The sequence below is a fragment of the Gavia stellata genome, chromosome 10, assembly GCF_030936135.1.
Source record: "Gavia stellata isolate bGavSte3 chromosome 10, bGavSte3.hap2, whole genome shotgun sequence".
NCBI classification, from domain to species: domain Eukaryota; kingdom Metazoa; phylum Chordata; class Aves; order Gaviiformes; family Gaviidae; genus Gavia; species Gavia stellata.
In genome coordinates, this window is record NC_082603.1 from 4,141,800 (window position 1) to 4,155,511 (window position 13,712).

General features: G+C 49.9%; 1 protein-coding gene across 1 annotated transcript in view; it reads right to left on the reverse strand.

Moving 5' to 3' along the window:
* Positions 1–5,102: 5,102 nt before the first annotated feature.
* LAMC1 (laminin subunit gamma 1) overlaps positions 5,103–13,712 on the reverse strand; it is a 70,814-nt gene continuing 62,204 nt past the window's right edge. Inside the window, exons 20-28 of the mRNA XM_059822109.1 lie at positions 13,374–13,453; positions 12,826–12,963; positions 12,488–12,632; positions 10,675–10,824; positions 10,147–10,261; positions 9,578–9,777; positions 9,193–9,351; positions 8,563–8,662; positions 5,103–8,124 (exon numbers count right to left, since the gene is read on the reverse strand). Coding sequence (XP_059678092.1) covers positions 7,868–8,124; positions 8,563–8,662; positions 9,193–9,351; positions 9,578–9,777; positions 10,147–10,261; positions 10,675–10,824; positions 12,488–12,632; positions 12,826–12,963; positions 13,374–13,453 — 1,344 coding nt within the window. The 3' untranslated portion in view covers positions 5,103–7,867. The remainder of the gene's footprint in view (positions 8,125–8,562; positions 8,663–9,192; positions 9,352–9,577; positions 9,778–10,146; positions 10,262–10,674; positions 10,825–12,487; positions 12,633–12,825; positions 12,964–13,373; positions 13,454–13,712) is intronic.

Genomic DNA, 13,712 nt, shown 5'->3' on the forward strand with positions numbered 1-13,712 from the left:
AAACCAGCCCGAAGAGGTGACTAGCAGGACTCGGAGCCAAGGGCTGCTGGGGATGCAAAAAGAACTTGAGGACAGCTTGGACACGTACTCAGAAAGCAGATCTATGGGGATTTACAAGTGTCAGGTTCAGGAAATCCCCAGACTTGGAAATGGGGTGGAGGCTGGGAATCATCACGCACGTTTGCTTTTGCTCCTGAGGCAGAAAATGAGGTTAGATGGGTCCTTAGCCTGACCCTAGTACAACCACTTTTATGCTAGAAAGAGGGTGAGGAGCACAGACAGAGAGGGGAAAAGGGTTGCCTGAGGTCGCTGATGGGGCCGGGATGAGGATCCCAGGTTCCACAGCCCCAGGTCCATCAGCATTTTGGTCTCAAGGGCAGCCAACGAGCCACACAAGACATGAAGGACAACTCCACCTTGCTCCTTGTCTTTGCCTTGGAGGAGGACACGACTACTTCTACAGGGGAAGAGAGAAATCTGGAGGCAGCGGTCCTCCTAGTCCTGCATCCGTCAGGATAAGGGAGACACTGGCACAATACCACCTGACCTGGAAAAGTGGCCCACCAGAGGATCACAAGGAAGGATGGATCTTGTGCTGCATCACAGCATCTTCCCCTGCTTACTGCCAGGGGACACCGACTGTCACAAGTGACCGTGAGTGGTCCATAAGCACCTTTAGACAGAATGAAGACACCTAACGAATTTGCCCCCAGTCTAAGACACAAGTTGCCTTTTGGGTCACCTTCTGCATTAGGGACTGAAACTCAACCCAAGAAACAACGGTGCTGACGCGCTGCTCGTTTCAGAGCTAACGAACCCAGGGTGATTAACATTTAGGTCCTCATCCGAGCCTCTTACGCTGCCCAACAGCCTCCAGACACTCGCGCACCTGGAGCTGACTCAGAGGGCTTTCCTCTACGGCTCCTGGTGATCTCATGGGTGCAACCAGCCCGAATTCCCCACAACTTTGCACCTCCCTTTGCCAAGCTTACCTGTCTCCGCTGATTGACTCAACTACCTTTCATAAACAGGCTGTTTCCTTTTAATTTCACATGCTGGATCTTAACATAGTTCACAACAAGGAACCCAGCTTCATGAACGTGCTGGTGGCACGTTGGGTTTTGGCACCCAAGGTTGTCTTACCTGATTTTTATTTTTTTTTTTATTATTTTTTTTTAAGAAGCAAGACAAAAACACCTGTAGTGTTCCCACCAATTTGGCAGTTCTTAGGGGGTCTGCTTATTCCTCTAACGAAACACACTTAATCCCTTCTGCTCTAAAGTACATCACTTGCCCCGAACACCTCTGCTGCGTCCTTCCTACCCGCTGACAGCTCCCTGCTTGGGAAACTCGGCTCCTCCAGCAGCGTTGTCGGTACAGCGGTTCCCTTGGACCTTGCCCAGCCTGAGTCCTCGGCCGATTTCTCTCTTGGAAGGGCAGCTCTCACCATCAGGAAGCTTTTCCCTTATCTGGCTCCTCCGTGTTATCCCTTCCATCTCGCCGTTATCACCCCACCTCTTACTTCCTTCTGCAAACAAGGCACTGACACAGCTCTCTCTCCAGTCATTTCTGCGTATTTACTTAGGTTACTCTTACCTCGTCATCCTCCAGCATCCTTCAAGATCACCTCTGAAAACCGCATGAATGCGCGCGTGAGGCTTCCCAAAAAGACATTTTCCGGGGCCCTGATTTACTAAACACACCAAATCTGGAACAAACTGGTGCCCACCGCCCTCCACGGAGCAAACGTTGCCCATCGCAACCCATCGCTACGGCAGCAGCAGTTAGAAAAGGTCTCACGTAAGCACGGTTAAGAGAAATGTTACCTTTTAGAGCGAGCGGAAGCGACGGGAGGCACGAAGACCAGCAGCATTCATCAGACGTTGCAACGAACCAGCATTTCTTCGGTGGAGAACCTGGGTCTTTTAGTCTGCAACGTAAGAGTTGTCCTTCTGAAGACGTCCTACGCTCATTCTTCGTAACGGGGCTAAGAAAGCTGCTGCGGCAGGGAGACCACCCCTGCGGCTGGCACGTTTATGAGGACGTGGCCACGGCAGAATTAATCACTCCAAAGATAGTCTGGATCCACATAACAACCTGAATTTTGCAGATGGTTGCCGATGGCAAGTGATGGATGCGTGAAAGCCATTTTGGTGGCTCATCACAGATAAACGACACCAGGGTGTTGTACGTGTCCTTGCAGCCACGCTCACCCCCGGCACCCCCAGACCACCTTCCACAAGAGACCTTCTGAGCTGCAGCATCCTCCTGCGACGCCGCTCCCGGGCTGCTTCTGCGGGCGGCCTCGCTTCTCCTTCAGGGTTTGTTGAGAAGTGGCTTCTCTCGAGCTATTTTCCATTCCCTTGCCCACCCACCGCGTGCGTGCACCCGGCTCAGCGCCAGCCTCTTCGAGCCTGAGGAGTTTCTCCTCCAGTCCGGCAGCAGACCTTTATCCTGCAACCTTGGCGTGGAAGATGGGGGGTCCTGCCGCGCCGGTATCGCCAAACGCGCAGCGATAAAGCCTGGACTTCAGCCTCTCCTCTGGCAGATGGTATTGGCAGAATACCAAATTGGCAGCCCAATCCTGGGCTTCTCAAAGCAGGCTTGGGGCCAGCATGCCGACTGCCTTCCCTGTGCCGGGGCGGAGGTTTTTCCCTGATACAGCACTATTCCCAGGCAGAGAATCTGTTTTATCACCCAGGATTTAAAGCACAATGATACTGGTTGAGCCTTTAAAAACAAAAATAGGTATATACCTGTCTCCTCCTTGCTCAGGAACACACGGGCTTCCTTCAGGAGACACGGCCTTCTGGCACGGTCTGGTTTTACGGCTGGTTTTGGCTCTAGAGGCGCAGTGAGACAGCTGGGGACAGCCCTGGCAGGACGGGCAGAGGCAGGCGGCGGGACACCGGGGAAAGCAGCCTTGCCCCGGTCAGGGCGGCGGTGAGCAAGCAGGGCAGGGCCGGGCAGCGGCGATGGCGGTGGCGCAGCAAGGAAGTGCTGTCGTGTCTGGCCTTGCCTCGCCTGTGCCCTGCCCGTACCAGCGAGGGGGTGAGACAGACAGAGATGAGGGAGGAAGGCAGCAGCGTCCCACCGCCTTCCCCTCTCTGCCGCCGTGCCCTGCGGTGGTGGCTGCTGGGCTTCGCTGGGATTTTTTTACGTGGCATCCCTGATGTTTCTTGGGATGGGGGGATGCTGAAGACACTCTCCAATGGCTAACTAGAAAGACTAATGAGAACGTGGTCCAAGATGTCACAGCTGTAGCTGGGGAGTGCAGGGCAGCACCAGCTCAGCGCTCAACAACTGTCTGTCCTCTTCTTCATCAGATCCAAGTGGCATCTCCAGAGCTGCCTCCTCCAGGCAGTTGCTCCCAGCTCTTACTAACTCCTGCCAATACCTCACCCACCCCAAAGCGAGAAAACCTGGCTCAGCAGCCCCACAAGGTCAGGTCCTCTGAACTTCAGCCTCCACGGAGCAGCCCATGAGGCCCCAACCTCAATGAAGCCCTCGACCTCCAAGCCCCGCTCCTCAAGCGGCACTCTCCCACTTTGCTGGGAGAAGCACCCCAACGATTTTTACCCCAACTACAGACCCCGGCTGATAACCGGTGCTGCTCTGTCCACGTCCTCCCCGTTGCCCCCTGCCCCCCTTGCCCACTGCCAGCCTCTCGGCTTCTCCAGAGAGCTCGTGAGAGATGATGGAGCTTCAACTTGGGACGGCGAGAAAAGCCACTGGAAATCAGAGGAGAAAACCACCCCACCAGAGTATGGCTCAGTCGCTCCTCAGCAAGGTCCCTCCTCTTCCTCCTCGAGGTCAAGCTCAGCCCACGCTGAGCAGAGAATATCCGAAGAGGGTGTTTCTACCTGGACTTCAAAGCATCAAAACACTTCAGTGAGCTGGACGCAGCGGGGCTCGTGCTCCCTTGGGTCTGCTCCTCCCTGCGGCGGATAGTAGCACGTATCGCCCTCAAAAAACCTCCTAGAGATTTTGGCTGTTTCAGACCAGCGCGATACCTGTGTTTCAGAGAGTCGGCATAAACGTACAGAAGCCAACAGCTTCACCTTAATTTGGGATTTCGCCCGGGCTTCACAGGACAAGCGCTGATGCTGTGTGACCTGAAGATAAAGTAAAATAAACCAGACTTGCTTCCGGAGCTGAATATTTTAGCACGAAAATGGTGAGGAGGCTCCACGTCAAGCTACAGCCCACGCAAGACCAGCACCACCCCACCGCCTGATTCTCCGCTCCCCGAGTGCTACCTATGGTCCAGCTGAAACGACAGACACATTTTACCAGTTGGGATTTGCTCAGCAGCGATGTTGGCAAAAAAAATAGGGCATTTTAGAAAACAAATGCATTAGTGGCAATTATAGTTGAAGAACAAAAAGCTGAAGCTAGGCAAACCAAAATATAAAAAAGAATGAAAAGAACTTACCAGTTGAGAAGGGATTAGCTCTGATGGAAGTTAATGAGACGTGTGCATTTTCCTCTGCGGAGAAAAATAAAAGAAATCCAGTCTGCAGCTGTAAGACGGGTGTGATTGGAGAAGTGTAATCTGTCCTGACATTAAAAACTTAATTCAGGAATAAAATATATCCTGGGCTCTGGCAGACAGGACTCACAAAACAACGCAGTATCCAGATTTACGGCAGTTCCCGGCAGAGAAATTTCACCTTCTTTATTTAGGGTTTTTAATTCCCAGGAGCCCCATCCTGTTTCATGTGCTCAGCTGAAAGCAGGCAGGATTTTACCTTTACATTGTGAAGAAACACCCACCCAGTCCCCCAGGGCTTTCCAGGAGGACGGTGCAGCTCCAATAGCACCAGCACCAACAATATAATCTTATTTTTTTAAGGCCTGGAAAACCAGCACCATAAAATTCATTGTAGCCATGGCAATGGAGCAGTGGACACGGGGAGAAACCATAATCACCGGGGCTATCTAGAGCCCACCACATGAGTTTCCAAATTACTTTTCCCTTTCTCCCACCCTGATCTAGCTCATCTGCTTAATTAAGCAAAAGGCAAATCTTACAACTGAGACACATTCCCACCAACAACCACCCCCCAAAAAAAAGCAACACTCAAAAGAATGCCAAGGTATAAGGGGTTACAAATATTCAGACTTTATTATAAATAAGAAATACTGTTTTATACATAAAAACTGCAAGTGTTGCATTTTGTTCACCGCCCCAGACAGCAAGACCACAGATTAAGGCAAAAAGCTGGAGTGAAGGCACGTACTGAGGGGGCCACAGTCAGGAATAAGGTGATGAAGGGATTGTCACGCGTTGCCCGTGACATCCAGCACTCCACCAGCAGCTGTCGCATCATCACATTACGTAAAGAAATAACTGGACTTATACAATGAATAATGGCTGTAATGCAGTAGTGATTAAGAGATCGCTTATAAAGATTTTTTTTTTTATTTAAAAATAAAATTCTGTTAAAAACAGCTTAAGAAAAAAAAAAAAAGAGAAGAAAGCAGGAAACCTTAGGCCTGAGGTCAGCCAGGGCGTGCGCGCATCTTCGCATCTGCTCTTCTCACAGCCTTGGCAGAGAGGTGACGCGGTTACAGCCAGCCATCTGACCAGAGCAGCCGGCCAAGACACTGACCTCAACGTCCCACAGGCGTGGGTGAGCACAGGTAAGCTCTCCTCCAGGTATTAGTTATGTTTGCAGGCAGGGGGAAATCCCAAGCTGGTAAGTGGTAAGAATCTCCAAGAGAAGGGGTACAAGAGCAATACGGGGTTTGCGGGGAACACCCCCCGCCCAGCAGCGCCGTTCCCGAGGGTGCACCAAGCCTCCCGCCTCGCACAGTGGTATCAAGACGTCCCTAAATCCAGCTTTCTGACCACCTCAACGCTGGGTCCGGTCTCCTGACAGTGCTACAGCTCCTCACAGCCCAGCTGCAAAGCCACAGCCCCTACTCTCCTCCTGGCACGATGTCCCCAGGGACAAGGGACACAAAATGGGGTGCTGTGAACACCACGCATCAGGGCTGGCTTTGGAGGGAGGGCTAGACAGCACCCACTCAAGGGGCAAAACGGTTTTGCTGATGCCCATACGGGTGCTGAGGATAAGGGAGAGGGCAGAAAGCAGGAGCCCAGCTAGGAGAAATACTGAGCTCTAAGGGAATAATACGGAAAGAAGCGATACACGGTGCACGCGCCCCGATGGCTATAAGGGAAAGCACATAGAGGAGGCCAGGCTGTGCCACTCTGGAAATATGGCTGAGTATATTTACACACACATACGCACACATGAGAGACTTCCTCACACTATAATCATGATAAAAAAACGGAAAAAAAAAAAAATCACATTCACACAAAAAATATAAATTTGAAATAATTAATAGCACCAGTGTGTGTCAGATAATTTCTTCCCCGCTACGCAAACGTACGAAGTTGCATAGTGTTTAAGGATAGCTATATACTGGATCTCAAGGAGGGGGCGGGGGGGGGATGCCAGGCTGGAGGCAAGGAGGCAGCCGCAGAGGATGCTCTCATCTCAGAGGAGGGCCAGAGGAGGAGTGAAGGGCTCCCCACCGCTCCCACCCAGCACCAGTAAGCAGCTGGGAGACACTACCTGGGGATGGAGCCTGCCGGGGAGGTGGCAGCAGCGGTGTGAAATGCAGAATTGCCACCCGAGCCTGGCCTGAAGTCCCTGTGCTGCAGCGGCTTCACGGTGACCGGGAGATCAGTAGGCAAAAAGAAAGGAGGGCACTGGTAAATGCCAGCTCTTTCTGCCACGTTCAAAACAGGCAAAAGGCGAGAGCAATGCCGGGAGATACAAAAATGCCACTGTCCTCCTCCAGGAAGATGGGGAGAAAGACCTTTTCATTTCCACTTGCATGCCCCCTTCCTTCCCCACCCAAAGACATTCAGCATGAAGGCCAGTGCAGCTGTCAGAGCTCTCCGGACGGCAGCTCTCCTCTTCAGCAAGACTTTTCCTGTTTGAACAAACTAATCTGTCAATTAGACATTCGTAGCCAAAAAAAAAAAAAAAGATCCTCTGGCAATTTGATAGCAACACCTACAGATGGGAACGCAGCTGATGGCTTCCGCACTCCCCAGCCTGGACTACCTGGCAGGCAGCTGCTTACAGACCGGACCCAAAACTTCTCCACAGACCAGGAGCGGGGCTGGCAAGACCTACCACTCCACCAGTAAAGACCCACCACTCCACCAGTATCCCATCTTCTCAAAGAGCTCCTCTCAGAGGCTGCGTTTTTCTCAGAGTGATGCACCATCACAGAAAGCATTTCAGAAAGAGGCTTCGGCTATTTTGTCAAAGGCTACCAACGCTGTCGATTGGCCACTAGGTAACGATAAAAAAAAAAATAAATTCACAGGGTTAGAAGTTGGGAAGAGGGATCTGAATGAGTGCAGCTATACTGGCCGTTACAGTAATACTTTGGTAGCCATCCCCTTCCTTCATAGGGACAGAGAGCTCCAGGACCAAGGATTTTACAGTGAAGAGGAGAAGAGAGGAGAGAAAGTAGGGTTAGTTTTGCCTTGCTGTATACAGCTCACATGGTTATTTCTGAACCACAGTAAAAAGAGTCCAGAGCATCTCTCATCCTTGCGCTAATCAAAGGGAAACTGTGTCTGAGAAAGGGGCAAAGGCGGAGTGCTCAGGAAGACAATTTATATAAAAAAACCCCTTTGATGCCCAAAGACGGATATTTAATTTGCTTCTCTTAAAAAAAAAAAAACTTTCAACTTATCCTGATTTGAAAAGAAAACAGTGGCTGCGAGCAGCGAAGAGTTGGGGATTTGAAGAAGGTAATGTGTGTTAAGGCACTCCATAGCCAACCCACCGCTCCACCGCTCACCGGAGGAATAACCCCCACCCCCAGCGCACCCTTAGGGTTTCTCAATGGACGGGGTGTTGAAACAGCCAGATGGCAAGGTCTTCTTGATGTCTTCCAGGTTGCTAATGTCCTTCAGGATCTCTTCGATGTCCCTGTTGTAGGCCTGTATCGCATCATCTTGCTTCCTGGCTTCTCTCTCAAGGAAAGACACTTTCTGGTCCAGGTCGCTATCTTTCATCCATTCTTTGGCACTGTTCAGGGTACCCTCAATCTCATTCAGTTTGTTCAAGTCCACTGTCTCCAGTTGCCCTGAAAAGCCAGAAGCAAACACTGAGGTCCATTAAAAAAAAAAAAAACAAACCTCTGACATGCTGTTTTTGGGTGCTTACATAGCTGAGCCCACACCCAGACTGAGGTATCCATCGGGACATCTCTGCATTAGAAACAGTGTTTAACACAGGACCAAGCAAACGCGTTACACCTTCACTGCCTCAACAATGGTCCTCAGCTCACAGAAAAGCAGTACCGAACGCTGCACAACAAGCTTTAAGGCCACCACAGGGGGAAAAAACAAAAAAAAACCCTTGCTGAAAACACGCAAACTCCATGTCTAGAAGTGAACAGACCCATTTGATTTCTGGCACAGCACCGACAGGAAAGCCAGCACACCACGCCAGCTGCCAGCACTGCCATGTCAGGTAGCAGGAAAACACTCAAAGGCATAAGGCACGTTAAGGACAGTCTTACCTAATTTATCCAGCAGGTCATTAACGGTGGCAAGCAAGCTGTTCACAGAGTTCTTTGCTTTTCTTGCACGGTCTTCTGCCTCCTGGGCAGCCTGTGAGGCCTGCAGGGTATAAAAAAATGAGAGCACAAAAAGGCTGTGGGGATTATGAAACCATTGCCTCTCCTTTTCAGTTCTGCCCAAGCAGTTATTCACACACACCCCTGGCTCCTCTCTCCAGGGTAACACCCCTGTGCTGAGATCTTTATCGCAGTGCTGCCAAAGACTGACAACCTTCAAATAATGAGTTTTCTGATTATTTCACGATGGGGATCCCTGGTAACTGAGAAGGACTTAGCAGGAAAAGTCAGAACAGACTCAGTAGGGCTACAGTCAGGTTTCAGTTAAAATCAAAGTGTTGCATTAAGAAAACTGGCTCTCAAATTCCAGCAGGAAACCTATGCTAATACCACCAGAGGAGTGCCTTTGCTTGTCTCATGTTTCCAATCCCACTTAAAACTTGGAAGCGATTGAATACTGGGTGGACCCAGTGCTGTCTTTGCAAGAGGACAGCAGGAGAAAAGCCTGCATCACCAGGACGGCAGGGAGAATGCAGCTTCTTGCCACTGCTGCCACCTGCCAGCGTTACCTACCATGCCTGCCATCATCATATCCTGCTCAGCATCATCCTGCTTCTGCTTCAGATCTTTTTCTGCATCCTGTAGTTGCTTCATCATGTCGTCCACTTCTCTGGCCAGCCCCGTCACATCAGCGAAAGTCTTGTCAGCTTCGGCTTTGGTAGCAGCAGCACTCTACAGCCAACAAGGGGAACAGGATGGAAAAAGGTGGTGAAGGTGCAGAACTTCCTTCAATCCTGTTCAAAATGCACCGATTTCCTATCATGCCACATTTTGCATTCCCTAGTGGGGAATACAGCATAAAGCACGCAGGGCTCACCAGGAAATACTGGATCAGAGGAGGTTATACAGTCACACACCAATATCACGGGGAGTGGCTCCAGAACCACAAAGGACTCACCTTCTGAACAGAACCGGCGATTTTCTCAGCATCATCTGCTTTAGTCTTGGCTTCGCGGGCATCAGCAGCAGCATTGCCAAGCGCCAGCTCCGCCTGGCGCGTCTTATTGTTGGCTTCAGCAATGGTTTGGGTAATGGCAGGAATCTTTTTCAGCGCCTCCTCGGCTGCTGTCTTGTTATCATTCACCCGCTTATCAAAATCTAAGAAAGGGCAAAACAGAGTCTTGTCACTTGCTCCAGAAGAGCCTTGGGATGCTGCTTTGACCAAGCTACCCAGGCTTTGCCACGTTGACATTAGAGGGATGAAGAGCAAACTGGGGTGTGGGGGGGTATATGCTTGCAGCTCTCCCTATTATACATCTTCTGATGCTGAGTAAGGAACTTAAACAAAAAGGATATTTCTAGTCACTGAAAACACTTCTATTTTTTTCTATTAAAAAAAAAACCCAAAAGAACCCACCCAACACTCAGGTACTGGCAATAGCGTGGACCGTTTAACCAAGAGAGCCTACCGCCAAGTGACTTGTCACACAGAAATTGAAGGATTCACTGCAAGTGCTTTCTCTTTACCTTTCAGGTTGCTGAGAATGGTATTAGCTTCCTGTAATGTGCCATTGCCCTTCCGAGCAGCTTCTTCAGCCAGGGCTTTCGCTGCATCTGCTCGAGCCAAGAGCTGGTCTGCAGTCTAAGGAGACATGATGCGTATCAACATATTCTTACCTTTTGAAGAACAACCATTTAGGTGTATCAAAAAGCATCGCCCAGCCTGAAACACCAACGCCATACAGAACAGTGTTCACCCCTCAGTGGCAATGCTTCCTCCGAAACCAGGTGAATTTAGGTACTTTTGGAATACTGTTCTGAGTACAAAGACGACACCACAACTGGCAAACATCCCCTATTCTCCCATACAGCCTCAACGCCATTGCTTTTACCAGCCTTTTGCATTTCCTTTCCGGGACCATTCTTCAGTATTCTTGTAAGTAACAAGCAGCGCTAAGATAAGACTGGATAAGACCAAATCTTTCATATCTGGCCAATTACTTGTTTTCCTTTGTTTTTTCCAGGGAACAAAAGCCTGCACAAAACAGAACTGACCTGCTGCTCTGTCTTCCCTTTCTCCAAGAGGTTCTTTACTTCTAGCTCCTTTCCTTTCATGTCTTCTCTCAAGTCCTCGTAATCTTTCAGCTTTCTGGCAATTAGCTGATCTAACTCCTCCGCTTCCTTCTTGATCTTATTTGCTTCATTCTGCAGGCGGAAATCAGAAACAAAGGCAGATTCCTGAATGTTAAAGGATTTCTGAACAGGTGGCAAAACACGGTCAAACAGGCAGAAGCTGTGATGGGTTCCCATCTCTTACAACTACAGTTGTAACTTTGCCTTCAAAGCTCTGAATATCAGACGGGTCAATGCAACAAAGGACAGAGGATGCGAACAGTTTCATACTCAAGAGAATCTACTGCACTACTAGTGAGCACAGGAGAGGGAGCAGTTCTGCAGACTTCAGAGGGAACTGAAATCTTCGCATTTCTTGGTTCAAGCCAAGATGTTTGGCAAACATTTCACTGTTTTTTGTCCTTCAGAGATTGAGGCAGGTGGGCGTTTATGTACGTAGTTTCCTGCATGCAAGTCTCCAGCATAAAAGCTGAAATACCGAAGTCTGGATTATGCCTAGATGGACAAAAATTCCACAGACTGTTCTTATGCAGAGAAATATAGCAGAGCACATGCAAGGTATGTCAGTGCATTGGGTTTGTGTGGCAAGGTTTTGGTAGTGGCAGGGGCTACAGGGGTGGCTTCTGTGAGAAGCTGCTAGAAACTTCCCCTATGTCCGACAGAGCCAACGCCAGCCGGCTCCAAGACAGACCGCACCGCTGGCCAAGGCCGAGCCCATCAGCGATGGTGGTAGCGCCTCTGGAATAACATATTTAAGAAAGGGGAAAAACAACTGTGCAACAGCAGCTGGAGAAGAGAGGAGTGAGAATACGTGAGAGAAATAACTCCGCAGACACTAAGATCAGGGAAGAAGGAGGGGGAGGAGGTGCTCGAGGTGCTGGGGCAGAGATTCCCCTGCAGCCCACGGAGGTCCACGGTGGAGCAGAAATCCACCTGCAGCCCGTGAAGGACCCCACACTGGAGGAGGTGGATGCCCGAAGGAGGCTGTGACCCCGTGGGAAGCCTGTGCTGCAGCAGGCTCCTGGCAGGACCTGTGGACCCGTGGAGAGAGGAGCCCACGCTGGAGCAGGTTTGCTGGCAGGGCTTGTGACCCCGCGGGGGACCCACGCTGGAGCAGTCTGTTCCTGAAGGACTGCACCCCGTGGAAAGGACCCACGCTGGAGCACTTCGTGAAGAACTGCAGCCCGTGGGAAGAACCCACGTTGGAGAAGTTCATAGAGGTCTGCCTCCCGTGGGAGAGACCCCACACTGGAGCAGGGGAAGAGTGTGAGGAGGAAAGAAGCGGCAGAAACTACGTGCGATGAACTGACCGCAACCCCCATTCCCCGTCCCCCTGTGCCGCTCCAGGGGAAGAGGTAAGAGAAAATCAGGAGTGAAGTTGAGCCCGGGAAGAAGGGAGGGGTGGGGGGAAAGTGTTTTAAGATTTGGTTTCATTTCTCATTATCCTACTCTGATTTGATTGGTAATAAATTAAACTAATTTCCCCAAGTCAAGTCTGTTTTGCCCGTGATGGTAATTGGTGAATGATCTCTCCCCGTCCTTATCTCAACCCATGAGCCTTTCATTATGTTTTTAATCCCGTGTCCGGCTGAGAAGGGGGGAGACAGAGCAGCTTGGTGGGCACCTGGCATCCAGCCAGAGTTAACCCACCACCGTCAGCAACCTAGCACACTGCCACAATGCTTGTCCTCACTGATCTTTAGAAAACACTACGCATAATGCTTCCCGCACGTACCTCTAGCCCCGCGGAATCCACGGTAGGCAGACTGGTGAGATTAGCGTAGATCTGCAGGGCTTTGTTTCCAGCTTCCTCTGCCTCCTCAAGCACCCTGTTGGCCTGTTTCTCTAGGTCTCGAGAAATATTCCTTGCTTGATTATACCTAAAAAACCCCAAGGATCCAGTTACACTATGATTTTTTTCGTAGAACTGAACTTACTAAGAGACTAGAGAGGCTAAGAAATTGAAGGACAACTCCCATAAAACCCAAAGCATACAACACTACAGAAGGCGTCTTAATTTTAAGCACTGCTCTAAAGCGAGGAAATAAAACCAGTTTTCTGTTACTGACTCACTTCTGATTGAGCTCATTGATGTCATTTGCAGTTTGGTTTTCTCCCGCCAGGGTCTTCAGCAGCAGTTGATACGCTTCTGTGGAAGTATCATTTGCTGCCTTGGCTATGCGAACAATCTCATCAGCTTCTTTTTTGTGTCTGGAGAAGATTACAGAAGAAAAATAATGCCATTGGAATTGCCAGCCAGGGGTTTCTATCCTCAATTTCAGATTTTATTCTCTCTTAATATTCCTGCCTTCACCCAGATTTGCATATGGAAGACGCTGAAACGTTCGCAATGGAAGATGCTGTTTGAGACCATCTCTGCAACCAAGGCACCACTCCAGCAGTGCCCACAAGATCAGCTGAAAGGCACCGCTACTGTTGTACATGTCCCTCGTTCACATCTAATGTTTGCCCCTAGTGATACACAGGCGTGCACCCACAGTGCCAGTCTCTTACTCAAAGGGTGTGTGTTTTGTACCAAGCAAATTAAATTTTGCTTCCCCCTGTAGCAAAGAGCAGGGCCCTGATGTGGGCTGTGAGGAGCATGTCTTGCCACAGCCTACCTTTCAGCCAGCTTACGGGCCTCTTCTGCCAATAGAGTCATGTTGTTAGGGTCCCCGCTTGACTCCGGAGGTGTAATGGACTGGAAAAAAGAAAAAAAAAGAAAAATCTTAAAGGTCTTTTTTCATACTTTATTCATCTTTGCTTTAAATATTTATTGTCATGATCTAAATGCTTAGAGATGTGTCTAACCTACTTCCGACTTCTCTACTTTTTTTTCTTAAGCGCATGCAGTTTCCACCACTGGTTATCCCTTAAAAACAAAGGTGCTGATATTTATTTGTTTTTTTACAGTTGGTTTCTTTGAGCAGGGGCTAAGATACAATCTACGACAGACACTA